Source organism: Camelina sativa, chromosome 14 (genome assembly GCF_030686135.1).
Source record: "Camelina sativa cultivar CO46 ecotype springtype chromosome 14, ASM3068613v1".
NCBI classification, from domain to species: Eukaryota; Viridiplantae; Streptophyta; class Magnoliopsida; order Brassicales; family Brassicaceae; genus Camelina; species Camelina sativa.
Genome location: NC_141893.1, coordinates 33,158,575 through 33,178,557, shown reverse-complemented (window position 1 = coordinate 33,178,557; position 19,983 = coordinate 33,158,575). Strand labels below are relative to the sequence as shown.

The 19,983-nt window shown below is 32.2% G+C and overlaps 3 protein-coding genes across 5 annotated transcripts; 2 read left to right on the top strand and 1 right to left on the bottom strand.

The window, feature by feature from the left end:
• The first annotated feature begins 1,146 nt into the window (after nucleotides 1-1,146).
• On the top strand, nucleotides 1,147-5,327 carry LOC104724065 (DNA mismatch repair protein MLH3-like). Of its 3 annotated transcripts, XR_015579854.1 has the most exons (7): nucleotides 1,189-1,501; nucleotides 1,608-1,747; nucleotides 1,847-1,898; nucleotides 1,980-2,027; nucleotides 2,123-2,265; nucleotides 4,755-4,843; nucleotides 5,061-5,327. XR_015579854.1 is itself a non-coding variant. In XM_087484006.1 (6 exons), exons 1-6 carry the CDS (start codon nucleotides 1,483-1,485, stop codon nucleotides 5,076-5,078), a joined length of 420 nt encoding a protein of 139 aa, XP_087340132.1. In that variant the 5' UTR covers nucleotides 1,147-1,482; the 3' UTR covers nucleotides 5,079-5,327. The 3 variants fall into 3 exon arrangements, 2 of the variants coding, with proteins under 2 accessions (XP_087340132.1, XP_010440814.1); XM_087484006.1 differs by lacking the exon at nucleotides 4,755-4,843 and having other exon boundaries at nucleotides 1,147-1,501; XM_010442512.3 differs by lacking the exons at nucleotides 4,755-4,843; nucleotides 5,061-5,327 and having other exon boundaries at nucleotides 1,183-1,501; nucleotides 2,123-2,528.
• Nucleotides 5,328-8,669: 3,342 nt separating this feature from the next.
• On the bottom strand, nucleotides 8,670-10,480 carry LOC147928958 (uncharacterized). The gene is made up of 3 exons (XM_087484007.1): nucleotides 10,259-10,480; nucleotides 9,983-10,101; nucleotides 8,670-9,335 (listed from the first exon to the last, which is right to left on the bottom strand). Exons 1-3 carry the CDS (start codon nucleotides 10,411-10,413, stop codon nucleotides 9,316-9,318), a joined length of 294 nt encoding a protein of 97 aa, XP_087340133.1. The 5' UTR covers nucleotides 10,414-10,480; the 3' UTR covers nucleotides 8,670-9,315.
• LOC147928959 (uncharacterized) lies at nucleotides 8,812-9,284 on the top strand. Its single transcript, XM_087484008.1, has one exon. It carries the CDS (start codon nucleotides 8,812-8,814, stop codon nucleotides 9,076-9,078), a length of 267 nt encoding a protein of 88 aa, XP_087340134.1. The 3' UTR covers nucleotides 9,079-9,284.
• Nucleotides 10,481-19,983: the final 9,503 nt, after the last annotated feature.

Genomic DNA, 19,983 nt, shown 5'->3' with positions numbered 1-19,983 from the left:
AGAGCATGTGTTTCAATAGTTCCGGAGCCACAAAAGAGTTCATCTACACAGGATGTTTCACCTTCTCATTCTCCAAGAAGAAACTCTGAATTCTTCTTCAGTGGTTGGCTGCTTAGTAGGCGGTGCTGTTTCTCTTCTCCTAGTAAGTAGCTACCGACGTCTACTTTTAAAGACGTAAGGCTGGGTAAACTGTGAATCCTTTGGCGGGTCTTAAACAGAAAGTATTTGTAACTGGTAAGTTTCTTTCTTCATTGTTACATACATGGAAATGCATGAGTATTACTTACTTATGAGTATTAAGCCAACTTTGTATCCTTTTTGGTTTAATCAGTGTGTGATTTTGATCCTCAGGCATCCCTGTTACTCAAAAGATCTGAGATTGAAGTTGCATGTGATGTGAAGATTTTAGTAATGTCATTGAATCTTGCTCAGTTGGGAGATTGTTGAAAGGAACACACACTATCAAGTGGTGTGGAGATAGCTTTTGTTTCATTTGCTACTACATCCGCTAAAGACTGGAAGAACAATACATAAATTCACTTTTGGATCAGAAGGTATAATTTCTCCCATTTTTAGTTTTATTTTTACAACTATATAAAGTGCACTTAGCGCGTTCTGTTTCATGATTTCAGATTGAAATGTTGTGGAAGATCAACCACAAGAATTTTGTAAACCTGCTTGTGCACTGTGAGGAAAAGGAACCTTTCACCAGGATCTTGATATTTGAATATGCTCCAAACGGATCACTCTTTGATTGTCAGTACTTGACAAAAACTACAATGACTTATGTTTTTGGCTCGTTTTATTTGTGATCCAAATGAGAAGCAAATCATTTATCTTTCTTTTTTGGGTCACAGGTCATTTATCTTTCCTTTTTGGGTCACAGGTTACTTAAGAATCGTTTTATTTGTGATCTAAATGAGAAGCAAATCATTTATCTCTACTTAAAAATAACCGTTGTAAAAAAAGCCAACTGTGCAATATACAAAAAAGAACTTCAGTATTTTGATTTAACTTTTGTGAGGCTTGTACAACGGTTATTTTCCAATTCCGAATCTCAATATTTTCCAACGGCTATATTGTATATGGTACAATAAACAACGAAACGGCACCGTTTAAAGGCTTAGCCGAGAGAGAGAGAGAGAGAAAAGTCTTTATTTTAACACCCGACGCTCCCTTCGTAAACCTAATTAAATTAAAGTTCTCTCTGCTCTGCTCTGCTCTCATCGTCTTCTTCCTTGAGAGGCGATTTGTTGATTCACTCCCGACGAAATCAAGTTCAAGAGAAGAATCAATCAATCTCTTGCGAGGAGAGATCCACAGTCTCTAGATAAGTTCTCTTCGCTTATTTTATATGAGGATTTCTAGATCTTTCTTTGCCTTTTTTGATTTTATCCCGTTTTAGGGTTTTCAATTTCCGTCGTATTGACTCTGTTTTGTTCTTTTTATCCTTTAGCGACGATCAATCACTTCCCAGTTCCCATGAAATCGCCATCTCTAGGTAAGTTCGATTTGATTGTCGTTAGGGTTTCCGCGATCTCCAATAATTGATATCCCCCGAATTGCTTCTTGAAAATTTTGGGGGTTTTTGTTTCTCCGTGTTTCAGTCGGGATAATTCAGGGGATGAAGTCGATCAAGCCTTTGCCTAAGGGTGTTCATCACTCCAAGCGTTCTGGAATTATGATGTTTGACATGACGAGGAAGGTCGTGGAGGAACTCGTGTTCAACAATCTCGATGCGACCAAGGTCCGCAATAATCAAATTAAGTCCTAATCGATCGATCTCTCCCCTTCTACTTCTGATCTGGTTCTTTGGATTTCTTTTGATCGATCTCTCTATTTTCAGGTTTCTATCTTCGTGGGTGTTGTTTCGTGCTCTGTCAAGGTTGTGGATGATGGTGAGTATAGCTCCATTATGATTACTTTTACCTCATGATTAAGTCCTAATTTGGAAATATTTTACTGGTTTTGGTTTTCAGGATCAGGCGTTTCCAGAGATGATTTGGTTTTGTTGGGAAAAAGATGCAGTAAGTTGTGGTGATCTTTTATGTTTGATGCACATATGAAGGCCACTTCTTAGTTTTCGATTGATAAACTTACCTTAAGCAATCTGTGGAAACAGCCACTTCAAAGTTTCATGATTTGGAGTCAGCCAGTGAAAATTTTGGATTCCATGGAGGGGCGTTAGCGTTAGCTTCGATATCAGATAATCTCGTTACTGGAAATCAGGACAAATATATTGGGAAGCCTAATGGTTATCGAAAGGTATGGGATGACTTTGATGCTACTCAATACTCCTACATAGTTTGTGTGGCGTTAGGTTATAATTATGGTTTCAAAACAAAAATCTTACTTCTTTGATTTTAGTATTTTCGGTTAATGGTTTTCAACTTTACGTCTATTGGGTTTCAAAATCGTTTACTCTGCCTATAGTTTTGTGTGTGTCTGTGTTCCTTATAGGTTTGGTTTTATCTTGTGTATCATACGTTTTTGATTGCTTGCCAATTAACTAGTCACACGTTCACTCATATGATGAGCCATAACTACAATTGTTATGTATTGGTATGCAAATACTCCTTGTCTTGTTTCTATCGAGGTAATCTAAATTACCTCTCTGCTTGTCCCTGTCCCTTGAATGCATGGGGGTTCCTAGTCACCTTAAAATACAAATGCCTCGGTTTGGCTGAGGTAATATAAATTACCTCTCTGCTTGTCCCTGTCCCTACTGTCCCTGTCCCTTGAATGCATATGGGTTCCTAGTCACCTGAGCAAAGAAACAAATGCCTCGGTATGGTTGTCCCTGTCCCTTGAATGTATTGAGGTTCCTAGTCACCTGAGCAAATAAACAAATGCCTCGGTTTAGCTGAGGTAATTTAAATTACCTCTCAGCTTGTCCCTGTCCCTATCGGTTTAATTGTCCATGTCTCTGGAATGTATTCGGGTTCCTAGTCACCTGAGCAAAGAAACAAATGCCTCTGTTTGGCTGAGGTAATTTAAATTACCTCTCTGCTTGTCCCTGTCCCTATCGGTTTAATTGTCCCTGTCCCTTGAATGTATTCGGGTTCCTAGTCACCTGAGCAAAGAAACAAATGCCTCGGTTTATTTGAGGTAATTTAAATTACCTCTCTGCTTGTCCCTGTCCCTATCGGTTTAATTGTCCCTGTCCCTTGAATGTATTCGGGTTCCTAGTCACCTGAGCAAAGAAACAAATGCCTCGGTTTATTTGAGGTAATTTAAATTACCTCTCAGCTTGTCCCTGTCCCTATCGGTTTAATTGTCCATGTCTCTGGAATGTATTCGGGTTCCTAGTCACCTGAGCAAAGAAACAAATGCCTCTGTTTGGCTGAGGTAATTTAAATTACCTCTCTGCTTGTCCCTGTCCCTATCGGTTTAATTGTCCCTGTCCCTTGAATGTATTCGGGTTCCTAGTCACCTGAGCAAAGAAACAAATGCCTCGGTTTATTTGAGGTAATTTAAATTACCTCTCTGCTTGTCCCTGTCCCTATCGGTTTAATTGTCCCTGTCCCTTGAATGTATTCGGGTTCCTAGTCACCTGAGCAAAGAAACAAATGCCTCGGTTTATTTGAGGTAATTTAAATTACCTCTCTGCTTGTCCCTGTCCCTGTCCCTATTGGTATGATTGTCCCTGTCCCTTGAATGTATTCAGGTTCCTAGTCACCTGAGCAAAGAAACAAATGCCTCGGTGTGGCTGAGGTAATTTAAATTACCTCTCAGCCTGTCCCTGTCCCTTGAATGTATTCAGGTTCCTAGTCACCTGAGCAAAGAACAAATGCCTCGGTTTGGCTGAGGTAATTTAAATTACCTCTCTGCTTGTCCCTGTCCCTATCGGTTTAATTGTCCCTGTCTCTGGAATGAATTCAGGTTCCTAGTCACCTGAGCAAAGAAACAAATGCCTCGGTTTGGCTGAGGTAATTTAAATTACCTCTCAGTCTGTCCCTGTCCCTATCGGTATGATTGTCCCTGTCCCTTGAATGTATTCAGGTTCCTAGTCACCTGAGCAAAGAAACAAATGCCTCGGTTTGGCTGAGGTAATTTAAATTACCTCTCAGCCTGTCCCTGTCCCTATCGGTATGATTGTCCCTGTCCCTTGAATGTATTCAGGTTCCTAGTCACCTGAGCAAAGAAACAAATGCCTCGGTTTGGCTGAGGTAATTTAAATTACCTCTCAGCCTGTCCCTGTCCCTTGAATGTATTCAGGTTCCTAGTCACCTGAGCAAAGAAACAAATGCCTCGGTTTGTAAATTACCTCTCAGCTTGTCCCTGTCCCTATCGGTTTAATTGTCCCCGTCTCTGGATTGAATTGAGGTTCCTAGTCACCTGAGCAAAGAAACAAATGCCTCGGTTTGGCTGAGGTAATTTAAATTACCTCTCAGCCTGTCCCTGTCCCTATCGGTATGATTGTCCCTGTCCCTTGAATGTATTCAGGTTCCTAGTCACCTGAGCAAAGAAATAAATGCCTCGGTTTGGCTGAGGTAATTTAAATTACCTCTTTGTCCCTGTCCCTATAGGTTTGGTTGTCCCTGTCTCTATAATGCATTCAGGTTCCTAGTCACCTGAGCAAAGAAACAAATGCCTCGGTAAGGTTGAGGTAATCTAAATTACCTCGCTGATTGTCCCTGTCCCTAGAATGCATATATTATTCGGGTTCCTAGTCACCTGATGCTAAAAGCAAATGCCTCGGTTGTTGAGGTAATCTAAATTACCTCTCTGATTGTCCCTGGCCGTGATCTCAGCATAATGAAGCAGTCCCAAATTTTTAAACTGCTTGGGTTGCAGAAGTATGACGTCCATGGAGCATGATCACGCTTACATTTAAATTGAGGTATGTGAATTTCTTGATATTCTACGTCTGAAAATCAGGTATGTGAATTTCTATTTCGTTAATATATGTTTATTACTTGATTCAGTTTCGTTATCTCTAAGGTTAATGTTTTCTGTTGTTTAACAAATTCATTACTGTGTCTACCCATTCTCGACAAGTAGCAAACAAACTTACATATGTCTTCTAACATTGCCTTTTTATCTTTCTTTGCATGCAGTTGTTCTCGGGTTTCTGAAGATCGTCATAAGAGTTTCAGGTTATTCTTTAGCTCCCTTTGCAGTTTGCATGCAGTTCTCGGGGTTTTTGTCTGTTTTCTGTAAGTGTAGCCGTGTTACCATCTAGATGACTATGTGACAGGAATTTTACTTTTGAAGATCGTATAGCTGGTTGGGGTTGTCATTTCTATTTTGATTAATTTATATATGATGTTTACATTGTTGAAAGTGCAAACTATTTTTCTCTAAATAGTGTGGAATGACTACTACAATGAGTGTTTTGTCTGTGTTGGTTCATATTTGATTCTTAGGGAAGCTTATATCTGAAATCTCTTTTGCATTTGTAAGCTGTGGTTGTTGGTTGTCTTGTTATTGTTGTATACCCTTGTTTGTTTGGGTTTCCCCAGTGATGAAATGTCTACAATTGTTTGTCTTGGTAGGATCTTGTTTCCTGTATACAACTTACATATATATAATTGTGACAACCAATGATTAGAAAATCATTTATTTACATGCCGTGTGAGTGTTACTATAGTTTCTTTTTTGTGTGTTTTCTTTAATATCTGAAATCTCTTTTGCATTTGTAAGCTGTGGTTGTTGGTTTGGGTTTCCCCAGTGATGAAATGTCTACAATTGTTTGTCTTGGTAGGATCTTTTTTCCTGTATACAACTTACATATATTTAATTGTGACAACCAAGCTTGGTTAGAAAATCATTTATTTACATGCCGTGTGAGTGTTACTATAGTTTCTTTTTTTGTGTGTTTTCTTTAAGTGTAGCCGTGTTACCGTGTAGGTGACTATGTGATAATTCAGTTTATTCGGGAAGATCGTATAGCTGGTTGTGCTTGACATTTTTATTTTGATTGAATTATATTTGGTGTACACATTGTTGAAAAAGCAAACTATGTCTTCACTGACTAGTGTAGAATGATTAGTACAATAAGTGTTGTCTGTGTTCATTCATATTTCATTCTTAGAGAAGCTTATGTCTGAAATCTGTCAGGCTTTTCTTGATGTGATCCATTTGTCTTGTGGAAAGATAGGAAGTTGTGTGCAGAGCGATAAAGCTATGCATGTTTGGATTTAGAGTGCATTGTCTCACTGTGATTCCTTATTCCAATTTAATCATGTAATTGATGACACAATCTTGCTGTTAGTTACTAATTTCTCGGTTTTTGTCTCTATGGAAGTGTATTGTGTGGTCCTTCTCTTTTGCATTATCAGCGGTTGTCTTCTTGTTATTGTTGTATGTCCTTGTTTGTTTGGGATTTCCCAGTGATGAAAAATGTCTACAGTTCGGCTGTTTTTGTTCATTTTTCTTATCCTAGTTATGTTTGTTTTAACGATATTGTGTGCTATTATGATCTGATAGATAAATCGAGTTTGATGAAGGATCGTTTATAACTTTAAGAATATAACAACCTCCTCCCCCACCTCTCTCTCTCTTGCTGTAAGTGTGAACCACTATTAATAACCTACATAAGATTCAGATTAGGAGAAGAAATTATAACTCTGGTTTTTCTGACTTCGTTATTGTTTGTTGAAAAGATAAAATTCTCACACATATCTTCTCTTATGATTGAAAGATTTCAAACAAATACAATTAAAAAGTGGTATACACGTTTGAACCACTGAATCAAACATCTTAGTTGTCTTAGTTGATTCTTAGTGAAGCTCATGTTTGAAATCTCTTTTGCATTTTTGCTGATAGATAAATCGAGTTTGATGAAGGATCGTTTATAACTTTAAGAATATAACAACCTCCTCCCCCACCTCTCTCTCTTGCTGTAAGTGTGAACCACTATTAATAACCTACATAAGATTCAGATTAGGAGAAGAAATTATAACTCTGGTTTTTCTTACTTCGTTATTGTTTGTTGAAAAGATAAAATTCTCACACATATCTTCTCTTATGTTTGAAAGATTTCAAACAAATACAATTAAAAAGTGGTATACACGTTTGAACCACTGAATCAAACATCTTAATTGTCTTAGTTGATTCTTAGAGAAGCTCATGTTTGAAATCTCTTTTGCATTTTTGTCTTCTTATTATTGTTGTTGTATGCCCTTGTTTGTTTGCAATTTCGAAGTGATGATGTCCACAATTTGGCTGTTGTTCATTTTTATGATATTGTGTGTTTCTATCATTTATGTTGTTCTTTTTATTTTATTTATTGTGAATTTTTCTCTTTAACCTAATTTTTAGAAATAGGTACATCTGCTCTCGTAAGATAGTTATTTAAAGCTATCTATCTTGATTTGAAACGTGTCTCACATAGCCTGCTTGTTACGGTTGAAGCTGAATAATGCATGAGTTCTTTTAGTTTTGTAAAACTTATGGCATCTGATTTGAGTGTGTTTCATGTTACGTATTCTTTCTTGGTCCTATTCTTGTTATGGTCTGACGTTGGTTATTTGGGATTCAGCCAGAGGTGGATGCAGGTTTAGGTGTTATTCCTGTTGCAATCATCATCATGTAAAGTTTCCTTGCACTCACATTATGTCTCTGCTTCTATTGTTTGAGCTCTTAGAAGTTAAGCTTTTTTTACTTGCTATATACTAATGCTTTTTCCGTTTAGTCAGTCAAATTTCCATGGAACACTGAGCTGGTGTTAATTTTAATATTTGGTAGGGTCTTGTTTCCTGTATACAGAGATCACAACTGCACATTTATTTGTGGCAATTGATCTTGATTAGAAAACATGTACTTGCATGCAGTGTGAGTGTTGTTACTACAGTGTTTTTTTAGTTTGGTGTGTTTTATTTAAGTGTAAAGATCGTATAGCTGGTTATATGCTTGACATTTCTGTATTGATTAAATTATGTTTGGTGTTCACATTGTTGAAAGAGCAAAGTATGTCTTCTCTGACTAGTGTAAAATGAGTGTCTTTGTTGGTGTTGCTTCATATTTGATTATTAGAGAAGCTTATGTCTGAAATCTGTTATGCTTGTCTTGATGTGATCTATTCGTCTTATGGAAAGATATAAAGTTGTGTGCTATATCCATCCAGTGGTCGAACTATCTTACCAACATTAACTTGTTGTTTTCCGATGAACAACCAACCTCTCATAAAATTCAATCGTACGTGTAGACACATCGACAAAACTAGTACAATCTCTAGTGGTCGAACTTCTTACCAACATTAACTTGTTGTTCATCGGAAAACAACCAACCTCTCATAAAATTTAATCGTACGGATTGTGACACATCGACAAAACTAGTACAATCTCCTATGGAAAATTGTAATGGAAAATTGTAAATTACAATTTTCCATTTAACTGATGACACATCGACAACACGCTATAACAATCTTCTATAAAATGTCGCTCTTCTTAAAGATAAAAGAAAACTTCTGTGAATGCTCTATTTCATTTGATATTGAATACAATAGTATATAGTTTGTTCATTATTGGAAAGACTTATGACCTGATGAAGTATACTTGGTCTAGCAAGAAATATGCGTCTTTTCTCATTTTCCTCCTCTATCCTCCATGTTTTCTTACCATAAAGCAAATCTTTTCTCATGGTCAAGAGGAAAAACAAATTTACATGTCCAAATCATTATAACACGTACTACGTTTTTACTAAAAAGCAAGAGCAAAGGCATGTTTTATGTAATTGGAAAAACGTACACTCAATTCAATATTATAAAAATAATGGCAAAAAACGATAACCCTTGCTTAGCCCTTTAAATCCATGTTGTTCATTGTTAATTTGCAAAAACGGCCAACGTTTTAGAAAAACCCTCAAATGGCTTCGTGGACGGAAGTACTGACAAATGCTGCCATGTTTGTGATAATCCAAGCTCTGGCGTTTCTGATAATCTCCACTTCTTCCGACATATTCTCTTCCAATATCAAGATGAAGAAGGACAAGAGATCTTTTGGCTTCAAACTCTCTCGTTCCTTTTCCTTTTCCCATTTACTCGCTTTAATCTCCGATGATGTCTCTCGTGTAGAAGAACAAGTAGCAGATGAAGAAGCATCCTCTCACCTCTCATCAAATACTAATTGTTGATTTCTATTTCCATGAACATTGATTTGTATTTTCAGACATTTGACTCCCCCCCCCCCCCCAACAGACAAAATTCGATTTTTTTCTACTTTTCACAATGTATGGATCATGTCAATTTAAAGAAGGGTCTGATGATCGAGGACTCATATGTTTGATCGAACATTGTATGGATCATGTCAGTTTTGTTTACATTTCATGTCTTTATCCTCCCCCAAACTTGTTGAAAGTTGAGAAATGCTGTCATAAAGGCATAGAAATACCTGCAATTTCAGATAAAGAGGTTAATTTGCAAATGCATTGAGCAAAGCAACAAGTCTATATCAAATATAAGCTTCCCACACACGATAAGAGTGTTGCCAGAGTCATTGACAAATAACTAACTCTGATGAATTATGCAAATTAATAAACGAAACCATGAAACAAGAGCTGCTAACACATGTAGTGATAGACTTATAAGGCAACAGATATAACAGTTCCAATCACAAGAACATGTAACAACAATCCGAGAATGTAAAAGTAGGCAAGAGACATCAGGGACTAAAAACACGTTCATAAAGCAAAGTTAACACAATCTATCAGGCTCCTGTTACAGCTACGTTAATCAGATAGAAATATACTTTCCCTATCAAGAACTGATCACCACGGTTTATAAAGTGTAAGCGTGATGACACTTACTGCCATATTAACCAACCAAAATGACTAAAACTGGGACACAAGGAAGCAACAACAACATCCAAAGATAAAAAGATACAGTTGCAAACACTGAGAAACAACATAATGTGAATCTTCATGATATATAGAACATGTAACAAGTCCACATTCTTCAATCCCAAATAACAAAAACATTGATATTCTGAAATGTAACAGAGACAGAGAGAGAGAGAGAGAGATTGAGAAAAGGACAGACCTTGAGGAACTAAACCCCAGCTCTTAGATTCAACAGACAAATTTGATATCAATCTGGCTGATGCTATTGCACTGTGCAGTGGAAACATCGATAAACAGCTACTTAGCTCCACTGGTACTCTGTTAAAACCACCCCCCCCCCCCCCCCCCCACACCCACATTCAAATTATCAAATCAAAAATTCGCAATTTTTCACCAAAATTAATCAAACCCCAAAAGTTCATTTGCAGTAAATACCAATTTAACAGCGAAATTTCTGAGAGAAAAAAAGACTGACCTAAAAGATTGATTGATACGGGCAGATGCTAAGGATGGAGATGAAGATTTAATGGGAGAAGGTATGGAAGAAACGTGAACATTCGTCTTGCTTAGCTTATGTGTTAAAGAATGTATCTTTGATGATAATCTGCAGACTTTAGAAGAAGATGCCATTGGAACTTGGAAAGAGTCAAAATAGATGATGAAGTGAGGAAGATGAGATCAGACATTTTAGGGTTTAAGGTGTTTCTTCTGTTCTGGGGATATTTTACGGGTCGGGTCGAACCGAGGGCTGGATTATCCGAAAAGGGGGACTGACAGACAACTGAAACGACGCCGTATCGGCTCAAATTTGTGTCCTCTTCTCGACCCTTCAACCAACGGCCCAGTCAAAACCGAACCAGAGTATGGTTCAATCTAGTTTTCTCAGCTGAACCGGATTTAATAAACTCATACAGAATCTCTGTAATCATATGGGGTTATATCAGATTCAAAGAAAAAATAAGTTTATGGCGTAGTTAATTCGATTCTCAAATAATTATAGAATTTCAGTTACAAACAAAAATAAAACATAATCGTATACACCAATTAATTGAACAATTATACTTGGATTAAAAAATATCATACACACCTCATCGTCATTGTTTTTCTTATTTTTTCTTTTATAACTTAGAAGTGATTTTAAAGGCTTCCTAGGCCCAAAGACTAATCTTTTGGGGTCGGGAGAAACCATGTTAAATTTTGAACCCCTGTGAGCAATGCTACTCGAACTCCTGTGGCCAAATTTTTTCCCTCTTTCATATATAAAACCAAAACGAATTTCAAATATTTATAGCTTGGTTGGATTTTAACGGTATAAAAAATTAGTTTTGTCCAACAAAAAAATGACTTTCATTTATTCATTCAAAAACTTTAACTTTATTCCCTTTTACAAATTGATAAATAGATAAAAATATGGCTATTAGTCTCCCCTTCTCCACTTAATTGATATTTTGAAAATTAAATTCATTTTAATCTTATTGCTATTATTAGTCTTCTTTTCCTTCTTTTTTTTTATTACCATTGTCTATATAGTATTTTCTTACATATTGTACATAGCCTATTTTCAAAAAGTATATATTCATTTAATCATTTCATTCTAGAAAAAAAAACAATAGAAATATTCCTTTCACTCCTACTTTTTTCAGTTTTCTTATAGTCTTCTTTATTTCATTTATTTCTTTTCAATTTTGTGATATTGTATCCATACATAACAGATAACATAACATAACAGTATATATGAAAATGTTTTAAAAAATGAGTATATTTGAAAAAGAATATCTCAAAAGGGGCAAATCTAACAAATTCTCATATATTTCTGTCACATGTGATTGTGTTATAAATAGGACTAGGTAATATTCTGTGCTATTGCACGAAGTAAAATTTTTGTTTGAGATACTACATTTGTAAATTTATTTACTCAGTATAATATTTATAATACAAATTTATATTAGTTTGAATTCATCAAGTTTATGAAAGTATAAAATAGTAATCGTTGCACCCTATATTTTAAATTGACATGATGGCGGATTTGGATAGAATATGAACTGAAGTAGTGATCGTTAGATTTTTATCAAAATCTTGAACTATCAAATCAAATAAAAATCACAAAAAACTAAAATTTCATGAATGTTAAATAAAATTGTTAACCTGGTCAAACCCGTCCATTAAGCCATCCGTAACGGGTTTAAATATTTTGAGCCGCAAAATATCTTTGCATCCGTCCTGCTTGAACTCAGATCCGCGTGGGTTACACATATATTTCAATTAAATAATTTTTATAATATATAAAATATATTTAAATCTTAAACTTAATTAGTATTAATAAAGTTATGTGATAAAGTTTTTAAGAATAACACATTTGTTTTTTTTTGTCAAAAATATAATGGCATATAGTTGTAAATAATAAATCTAAATGAGGCTAAATAGCTAAATGTGTCTCGAGCTCTCTGACGGCGATACATCAGTTTTTCCAAGAGAGTACTTCTCTATTAATATAAATAAGGAATATTTTCACAATTAGCATTCATATCGTTCAATTTTGAATTTATAATGAAGTTAAAAAAATTTAATGAATTAAATATCATGTATTTAGTATAGTATATTTGTAAAATCGTATATTTGGAGTAATTATTGATGTTGTTGAATCGACTTTCATAAGGTGTCGTCCATGTATGTACATGTAAACATAATACATGGGAACGTCGGGAAGGTTCAAAAGGAGAACTCTCACAATTGATTTGAGATACGGACATATGGAGGTAAAGGTGATGAGAAGGCTATGACACAATCTTCTAAGTAATCTTAATTTATTGTTTCTTCTTGAGTGGTGGTGTTATATCGCCTTTATAATAAAACAGAAATACACAACGTTGTTTTGTAAATTATATTCCTTCCGTTTCATAATATAGGATGTTTTACAGGTTTTTCTTTGTTTCATAATATAAGATGTTTTCAATTTTTTAAATAACTTTTAGACTATCTTTATATTTTCTTATTATTTATTTTATGCAGTCTTGTTTATGATTGGTTGAACTTTTTTAAAGTGGTTATTTTTTAATTTGCATGTTTTCACTCAAAAAAACTTATATTTTGAAACAGAAAGAGTATAATTTTAATAAGTTGGTTACAAATTGGTTATATATTAATTGGTTACAAGTTAAATAGTGGGTGCAACTTTAATTTATTTTCGAAAATTATAAAGAGAATATTCTAAAGAATCATTTGATATCATCTAACTTACGATATTAATTTCTTTTATTAAATTATTCATTCATATTAAAAATTTTTTATATCTAACTTAACATATTAATTTGTTAATTATCATTATACTTCACCTCTCATTTTTATATATGAGTCTATTTTGTGAAACAAATAAATTATCATATTAATTATTATAATTAAAAAATAGTTTTATTTCCGGATATACCATAAGTTGAATTTTTAAAAACAAGTATAAATTGTTCAATCTATAAAATATTCAAGATTTAGTAATATTATTCTTTTAAAATAATATCTATTGAATTAAAAATATTTGTGAGTAACGGGTCAAAATTTGAATATTTAAATTCAATTTCATATTTTTTTGTTGAATTTTATAGTTTTATATAATATAATAAACTTTAAATAATTTAGTTTGAAATATTTTTAAAATATTGAAACTTGATATAAAAGTTAGAAACTATAAACACTCTAAATTGGTTTCTTATAGCAATGTCAATATTATGTCAATATTATGTCACTATAATATGAAAGAATTTCAAGAAATCAAGTATATTAAAACAAAAAGTATAACAATATATTAAATTACTCATAATATAATAACTTGCTTTTAAAAACCAAATTTACAAAATTATGAATTATAATGACATTCAAGTCATGATGTAGAATATACATTGTTGAAATAACTTCACATACATAAACTAATACAACATATTAAATTTTTATTTTAAAATATAAAATATACAAAATTTTGTATAAAATAAAATTTTTATAGCACATATACTTATCTAGAATCATTAACAATATAAAACTTATAAAATATATGTCTTTTTTTAAGCCATCATATTTAGCATGTGATTTTATTGCATAATGTTTTATCAAAAAAAACCTTTTAAAACCATCACATAAAATATAAAATAAATTACAATATAAATAAAATAAATATCAACTCGTGCTCTAGCACGTGTCTTAATCTAGTGTGATAATATCTAAATAGAAGGCACATTCAGAGTTAGTGTGCTAATTCTCTAGGTGCTTCGAAGATGTCAACTTTACTAGATTTTAATCCGTAGCGTACTATGGAAATATTTTTTAACTAACTTTTTAAAATTTTAATTTATCTATATTTAGTGTTTAAGTTAATATAATTATATTTTGAATGTTAATTTTAAGACTTGACCGTAGTATACCGCGAAATAGTTTTTTTTTACATAATTGTAATTTAATCAATTTAATATTATATATAATGTTTTAATATTAATAAAACAAACAAATGAAATGATGAATTATCTGTATTGTAACGACGAATTAGTGATATATTAAATTTATATTTACCAGTTGACCAAAATCTATCTCGCCATTTGACCCCGTCCATAATAATTTATTATCGATCTAGAATTGAGTATCTTTTAAAATTGTCAACGTGTAAATCATCATAGGTTTGCATTCTAGGATTTACCCCGTGTTGTACTATAAAACAATTTTTGTTCTTTAAGCCTATGAAGTATGTGGAATAATGATTAGGAAAACATAAAAATACAATAAATGTTGACACAAAAAATAAAAAATACAATAAATGAGGATGTTATATCAAAGTATAATGTAAATCAATAACTTTAATCATGAATTTGACAATCCATAAAACATACATATTAAAAATAATAGACCAAATGATTGTAACTTGGATGGTAAAAATTTCCAAATTGTACAACTTTCCAATATCTTGGGAATGAGTCACCTACAATTTAAAATTGCAGCATGTTTTTAATACAATACTAGGTTTTAACCCGCGGTACACCGCGGGACTATATTTTTATAAATAAAATAAAAATATATATTTTTAATACATTAACTATATATATGACTAATATTTTGTAAATTTTAAATATATATCCCCCTTATATCTATATATTATATAGGTTTACCCGTTTAAAAATTGGGAATTTAGGTTTACCGATTTAAATTGTTAAATTCAGAATATACCATTTGGTATACCGTAGTACTGTTTGTTTGTTTTACATAATCATAATTTAATAAACTTAATTAGATATACCTAATATTCAAACGTCGATGGTGTTAACAAAATAATTAACTGATGATTTACTAACAGTTAATAAAATAATTTTTAATTAATATAATTATATTAATACCCATACCATCCAAATACCATTTTTCTTCTTTGCTTAAGTACAACATGCACGTTTTTCAAAATCCAAATAACGAAAAATGCCAAAAAATATAGTACCAGAAATCTTGCTAATCAAGTATACATTATCTTCGAAATATCTTAATTTTTAGAATTCTTTACATATGATTCAGAAATAAGTTATGAAATATGATAATTCTTTTTATTTTTCCTCTTTTTTTGCAGATAAAATGGACAAATATGTATTGAGGTAAAGATTAATTTGGGATTTGCAAATACATTTTTATTGTTAACATTAAATATTATAATGAATTAAGGAGATATTTTAGGAAATATTTAGGAATTTTACAAAACAAATATTTAATGAGATATTGTAATTAGTCGAGCATTGATTAAGGAGATATTTTGGGAATTTTGTTCTGCACAAAATCTTGGTTTTAAATTTCATTTTCTAAATTAAAATTAAAAATATTTGTTGCCAATGACATGCTTGTAAATAAGTGTGAACTTCATGATTTATTTCATAAATTTCTCCAAAAATGTATATATAGATGGACTGCGTTTTTTCAAACTATAAATTTCAATTACTTCTCAATTTAGTAATCTATCTTACCATTTTAAAATTTCATACCCGATGTATATAGATTTAAAACTTGTAGTTAAAGAGGAAAATAGAAATAAATTTTGTTCAGATACTTTAGGAAAACATGTATTTCCATACTCGATTTTTGCTTAAATTTTCCTGCTGCAAAAATGTTAATATAGATTATTTGATAGATTTAACGAGAGTTTAAATTAAGCACCAATCAAATAATTTGTATGAAATGCAATTAAATTATTTGGATCAATTACTCAAACATATATATATTAAACTGATTTTCGTATACATAAATCATAGCAGAACAATCCACTACCAAAACAGAAAAAAACTAAGTGTGAACCAGACATACATGATACATAAAGTATGTTATTATATAAAACTACTAGATATTCACCTGCAGTACACTGCGGGACTATTTTTTTGTTTAGAAATACAAAATAAAATTTCTTTATTATATTAACTATATATGTATATAATATATTTTGTATTTTTTAATCTACTATAGTTTTACATCAATACATTATGTAGTGTATAATTTTCATTGTCTACATGTAGTGGTTTATTATATACAAGTTAGGATATCTTTATTATTCATTAAATTTAATTTAGTCAATGGTGGAGTGTTTTTTTTGGAGTGTTTGATTTATATCAATTGTTTCTTATTAATATGGATTAAAAATCTATATATTAATATATTAGCTACCGAAAAACACTTCGGTGAAGAAGTAAATTTTTTTAACAATTTGTGTCAGTTCGAGCCCCAAATTTTTCAAAAAATGAAAGTTATTATCAACAGTTTAATCATATGGCTTTCAAACACATGAAAAAGAAGTTATTATCAATAGTTTTTTGAGGATGGATTAATTAAATAGAAAATATTTAATGCTAATGGGTGTTGGTCGATACTTTTGGAAATTTGAATTGGAGAAAATTTTCTTAAGTTAGATTCCAAATTTGATATTATTTAAAATAAAAAATAATTGTAAAATTAATGTTAATGGCATGATTGTAAATAAGTTCCAACTCAAGGATTTATTTTATAAATGTCTCCAAAAATGTATACAGTAAAACCTCTATAAATTAATACTCTATAAATTAATAAACACTATAAATTAATAAATTTTGCTGGTCCCAAGTCGGGCGAGTGTAAAAATTAACAATATTCGATAAGATAATAAGATAATAATTTTTTCGAAATCTCCTTATAAAATATGGTCCCAATAATATCATAAATTAATAATTATGTAAATTTATATATATATATATATACTGATATAATAGTGTATGTTTCTCCTAAAGCTCAATTCTATAGAACAATTGTAATGTTGTATTTTCAACCTATAATGATATCTCTAAAATATTTTATAACATGTCATACAAATAATTAAATTTAAAGTTTTAATTTTTAGATATGCATCATTTACAATTTGATAATTTGACAGATTATTAAAATAGGAGAATTGATATTATTATTCATAAAATTGAATTTATGTGTCTCATGTGTATAAGTCAATTTGTCTATAATATTTGTAATTTATTGTAAATAGTGCTTTCTAAATATTACAAGTTCAATTCCTAAACCATAAAATTTATAACATCCGAAAGTTTAATCATATTTTGTTATAGTTGTTCCAATTCATAATTTTTTAAAAAATAAACAATTAAAAATATATCTATAAATTAATAATTATTAATTTACACTATAAAATAATAATTATTAATTTATAGATAAATTAATATCACTATAAATTAATAAAATGTCTTAGTCCCAACATTATTAATTTATAGAGGTTTTACTGTACTACACAATCGAATTTTAAATTTCAATTACCAATAAATATAATAGATTTTATAAATAAAAATTACAGTAAAAATATTTAATAATTATTTTATATGCGAGTTATTACCTAGTTATATATATATATATAATTGGCATTTAACCCTAATTATGGGCATGCAAGTTAAAAATAATTTATGGACGTTCCTTTGACCAGTCGTCCACATTTTAGTGAATTCTAAAATAAAAATACTCCATTCCTTTGGCAGTACAATATTTTGTTCTCATTATATGTGATGTTTTCTTTTTTATTTATTGATCTACTTTTTCTTAATCTTTCACACTGTTTGTTTTGTTTTTAACGGTTAATTAACCTTTTCACCGTTGACGAAATTTGAGGATATTTATAAGCAAATGAATTTATGAATGTAACAGGAAAAACAAATAGTTTTGCAGAGCAACATGCGACCGGGGATTAGAGAGCATAAAAGAATCTTTGTCTAAGTGATAATAAAGTTATGAACATTGAAATATGAATTTGTCATCAATTATTTTAAATTTACTTAAAAACCGTGGATGAAACGCCAAGCTGGCTCTGATCCCTCTGACCATTTCACATTGTCCTCTCTTTAAACCATCTTTATAAACTATTTTCTTGGAGTTTCCACCAGATTCCTTTTTATTTTTCTTACTACCATTTTTTACAATCCATTTCAAATTGTTATTTATTTATCAATTTCCATCAATATTTTGGGGTCCTATGCAACCTACACTATAGCAAAACTTGGTTCAAGTCATTTTCAATATCGCATGTCTATATTCAATTGTACACCTAAGATATAGGGTCTTCATGTACCAATATATATTTTAATATCTACTTTAACAAAAATATTTAGAAAAGGTATTAAAATAAAAACGTTTAATAAAAAAAGGAGCAATATTCGTCATAAAAGGAATTATTTTTATGAAGATAAAGCTAATTGGGAAAGGAGAAAAGATTTTAATATTTTTATTGGAGATAATAATTCTAGAGAGGGAGAGAAAGGGTAAAAAAGAGTAATTAAAAAAATAGACAGAGAGGAAAAGACCATCCAAGAGCACAAGAAAAGCTAAACCATTGGGGACTTTGAGGGCTGAAAGTTCTCAGATAAGGAAGCCCGGCTATACTGTTGGAGAAAAGGAGAAACATAAAGCAGAGGAAAAGGGTCCAAGCGCTTCAAAACAAACCAAGCTGAATCCCTTAGAGGTAATCCCACATGAGGGATTACCCAAAGCGCAATGAGCATTCTCAGCTGGAATTGTCAAGGCTTGGGACAGTCTCAAGACTTGACAATTCATCATCTTGAGGAATTGTGTAAAATACATTTCCCCGAGATGTTGTTCGTAATGGAGACGATGAATGGAAGAGATGTTTTAGTTGACTTACATGTGTCGTTAGGCTATAAAAGGGTTTACACTGTGGAACCTATCGGAAAAAGTGCAGGTTTGGCTTTGTTCATAAAAAGCGGGGTGAAGGTGGAGTTGAAATATGCAGATAAGAATCTAATGGACCTGCAGGTTTAGTTTGGAGCGAGATCCTTTTTTGTGTCTTGTATATATGGTGATCCGGGTTTTTAAGAAAAGGAAGGAAAACTGGGAAAGGGTAAGTAGAATAGGAGTGGGGCGTAAAGAGAACTGGTGTATCATCGGGGATTTCAACGACATTTTGCATAATGGTGAAAAGTTGGGTGGACCTAGAAGGTGTGACTCGCTTTTCAAACCTTCTGGTGAGATGCTTGATGTTTGCGACATGTTGGAACTTTCAAGTAAGGGGAATGGTTTGACGTGGGCTGGTAAAAGGTATGATCTGTGGATACAAAGTCGTTTGGACAGGGCCTTTGGAAACAAAGAATGGTTTAACCGGTTCCCAGACTCAAACCAGGCTTTCTTAGAGATGAGAGGCTTGGATCATAGACCAGTTCTGGTGCAGATTTCGGGATCAAATGAAGGTTTTCGTGGGCTGTTTAGATTGGATAGAAGATTGCTAGCGAAGCCAATGGTGGCTGATGTAATAGCTCAAGCCTGGGGGGAGAGGGTAGATGGAAATGTTTTGAAGATTTCAGGGAAAATCCGGTCATGCAGGAGAGCGCTCAGTACCTGGAAAAGAAACAATCCCCTAAATGCTAAAGAGGATATTCATCGGATTGAAAATGATCTGGAGAGAGAGCAATCTTCTTCTTATCAGAGGAGAGATTTGATTTTCAATCTTAAAAGGGAGCTTGCTGAAGCTTACAAGGAGGAAGAACAGTTCTGGAGACAAAGAAGCAGATTCAAGTGGTTAAAAAGCGGAAATAGAAATTCAAAATTTTTCCATGCGTCAGTTAAGGAGAACCGATCAAGATTGAGAATTGATTTTTTAATCGATGAGAATGAAGAGGAACAGAAGTCAGAGGTAGCAAAGGGTGAGGTTGCGACTGACTA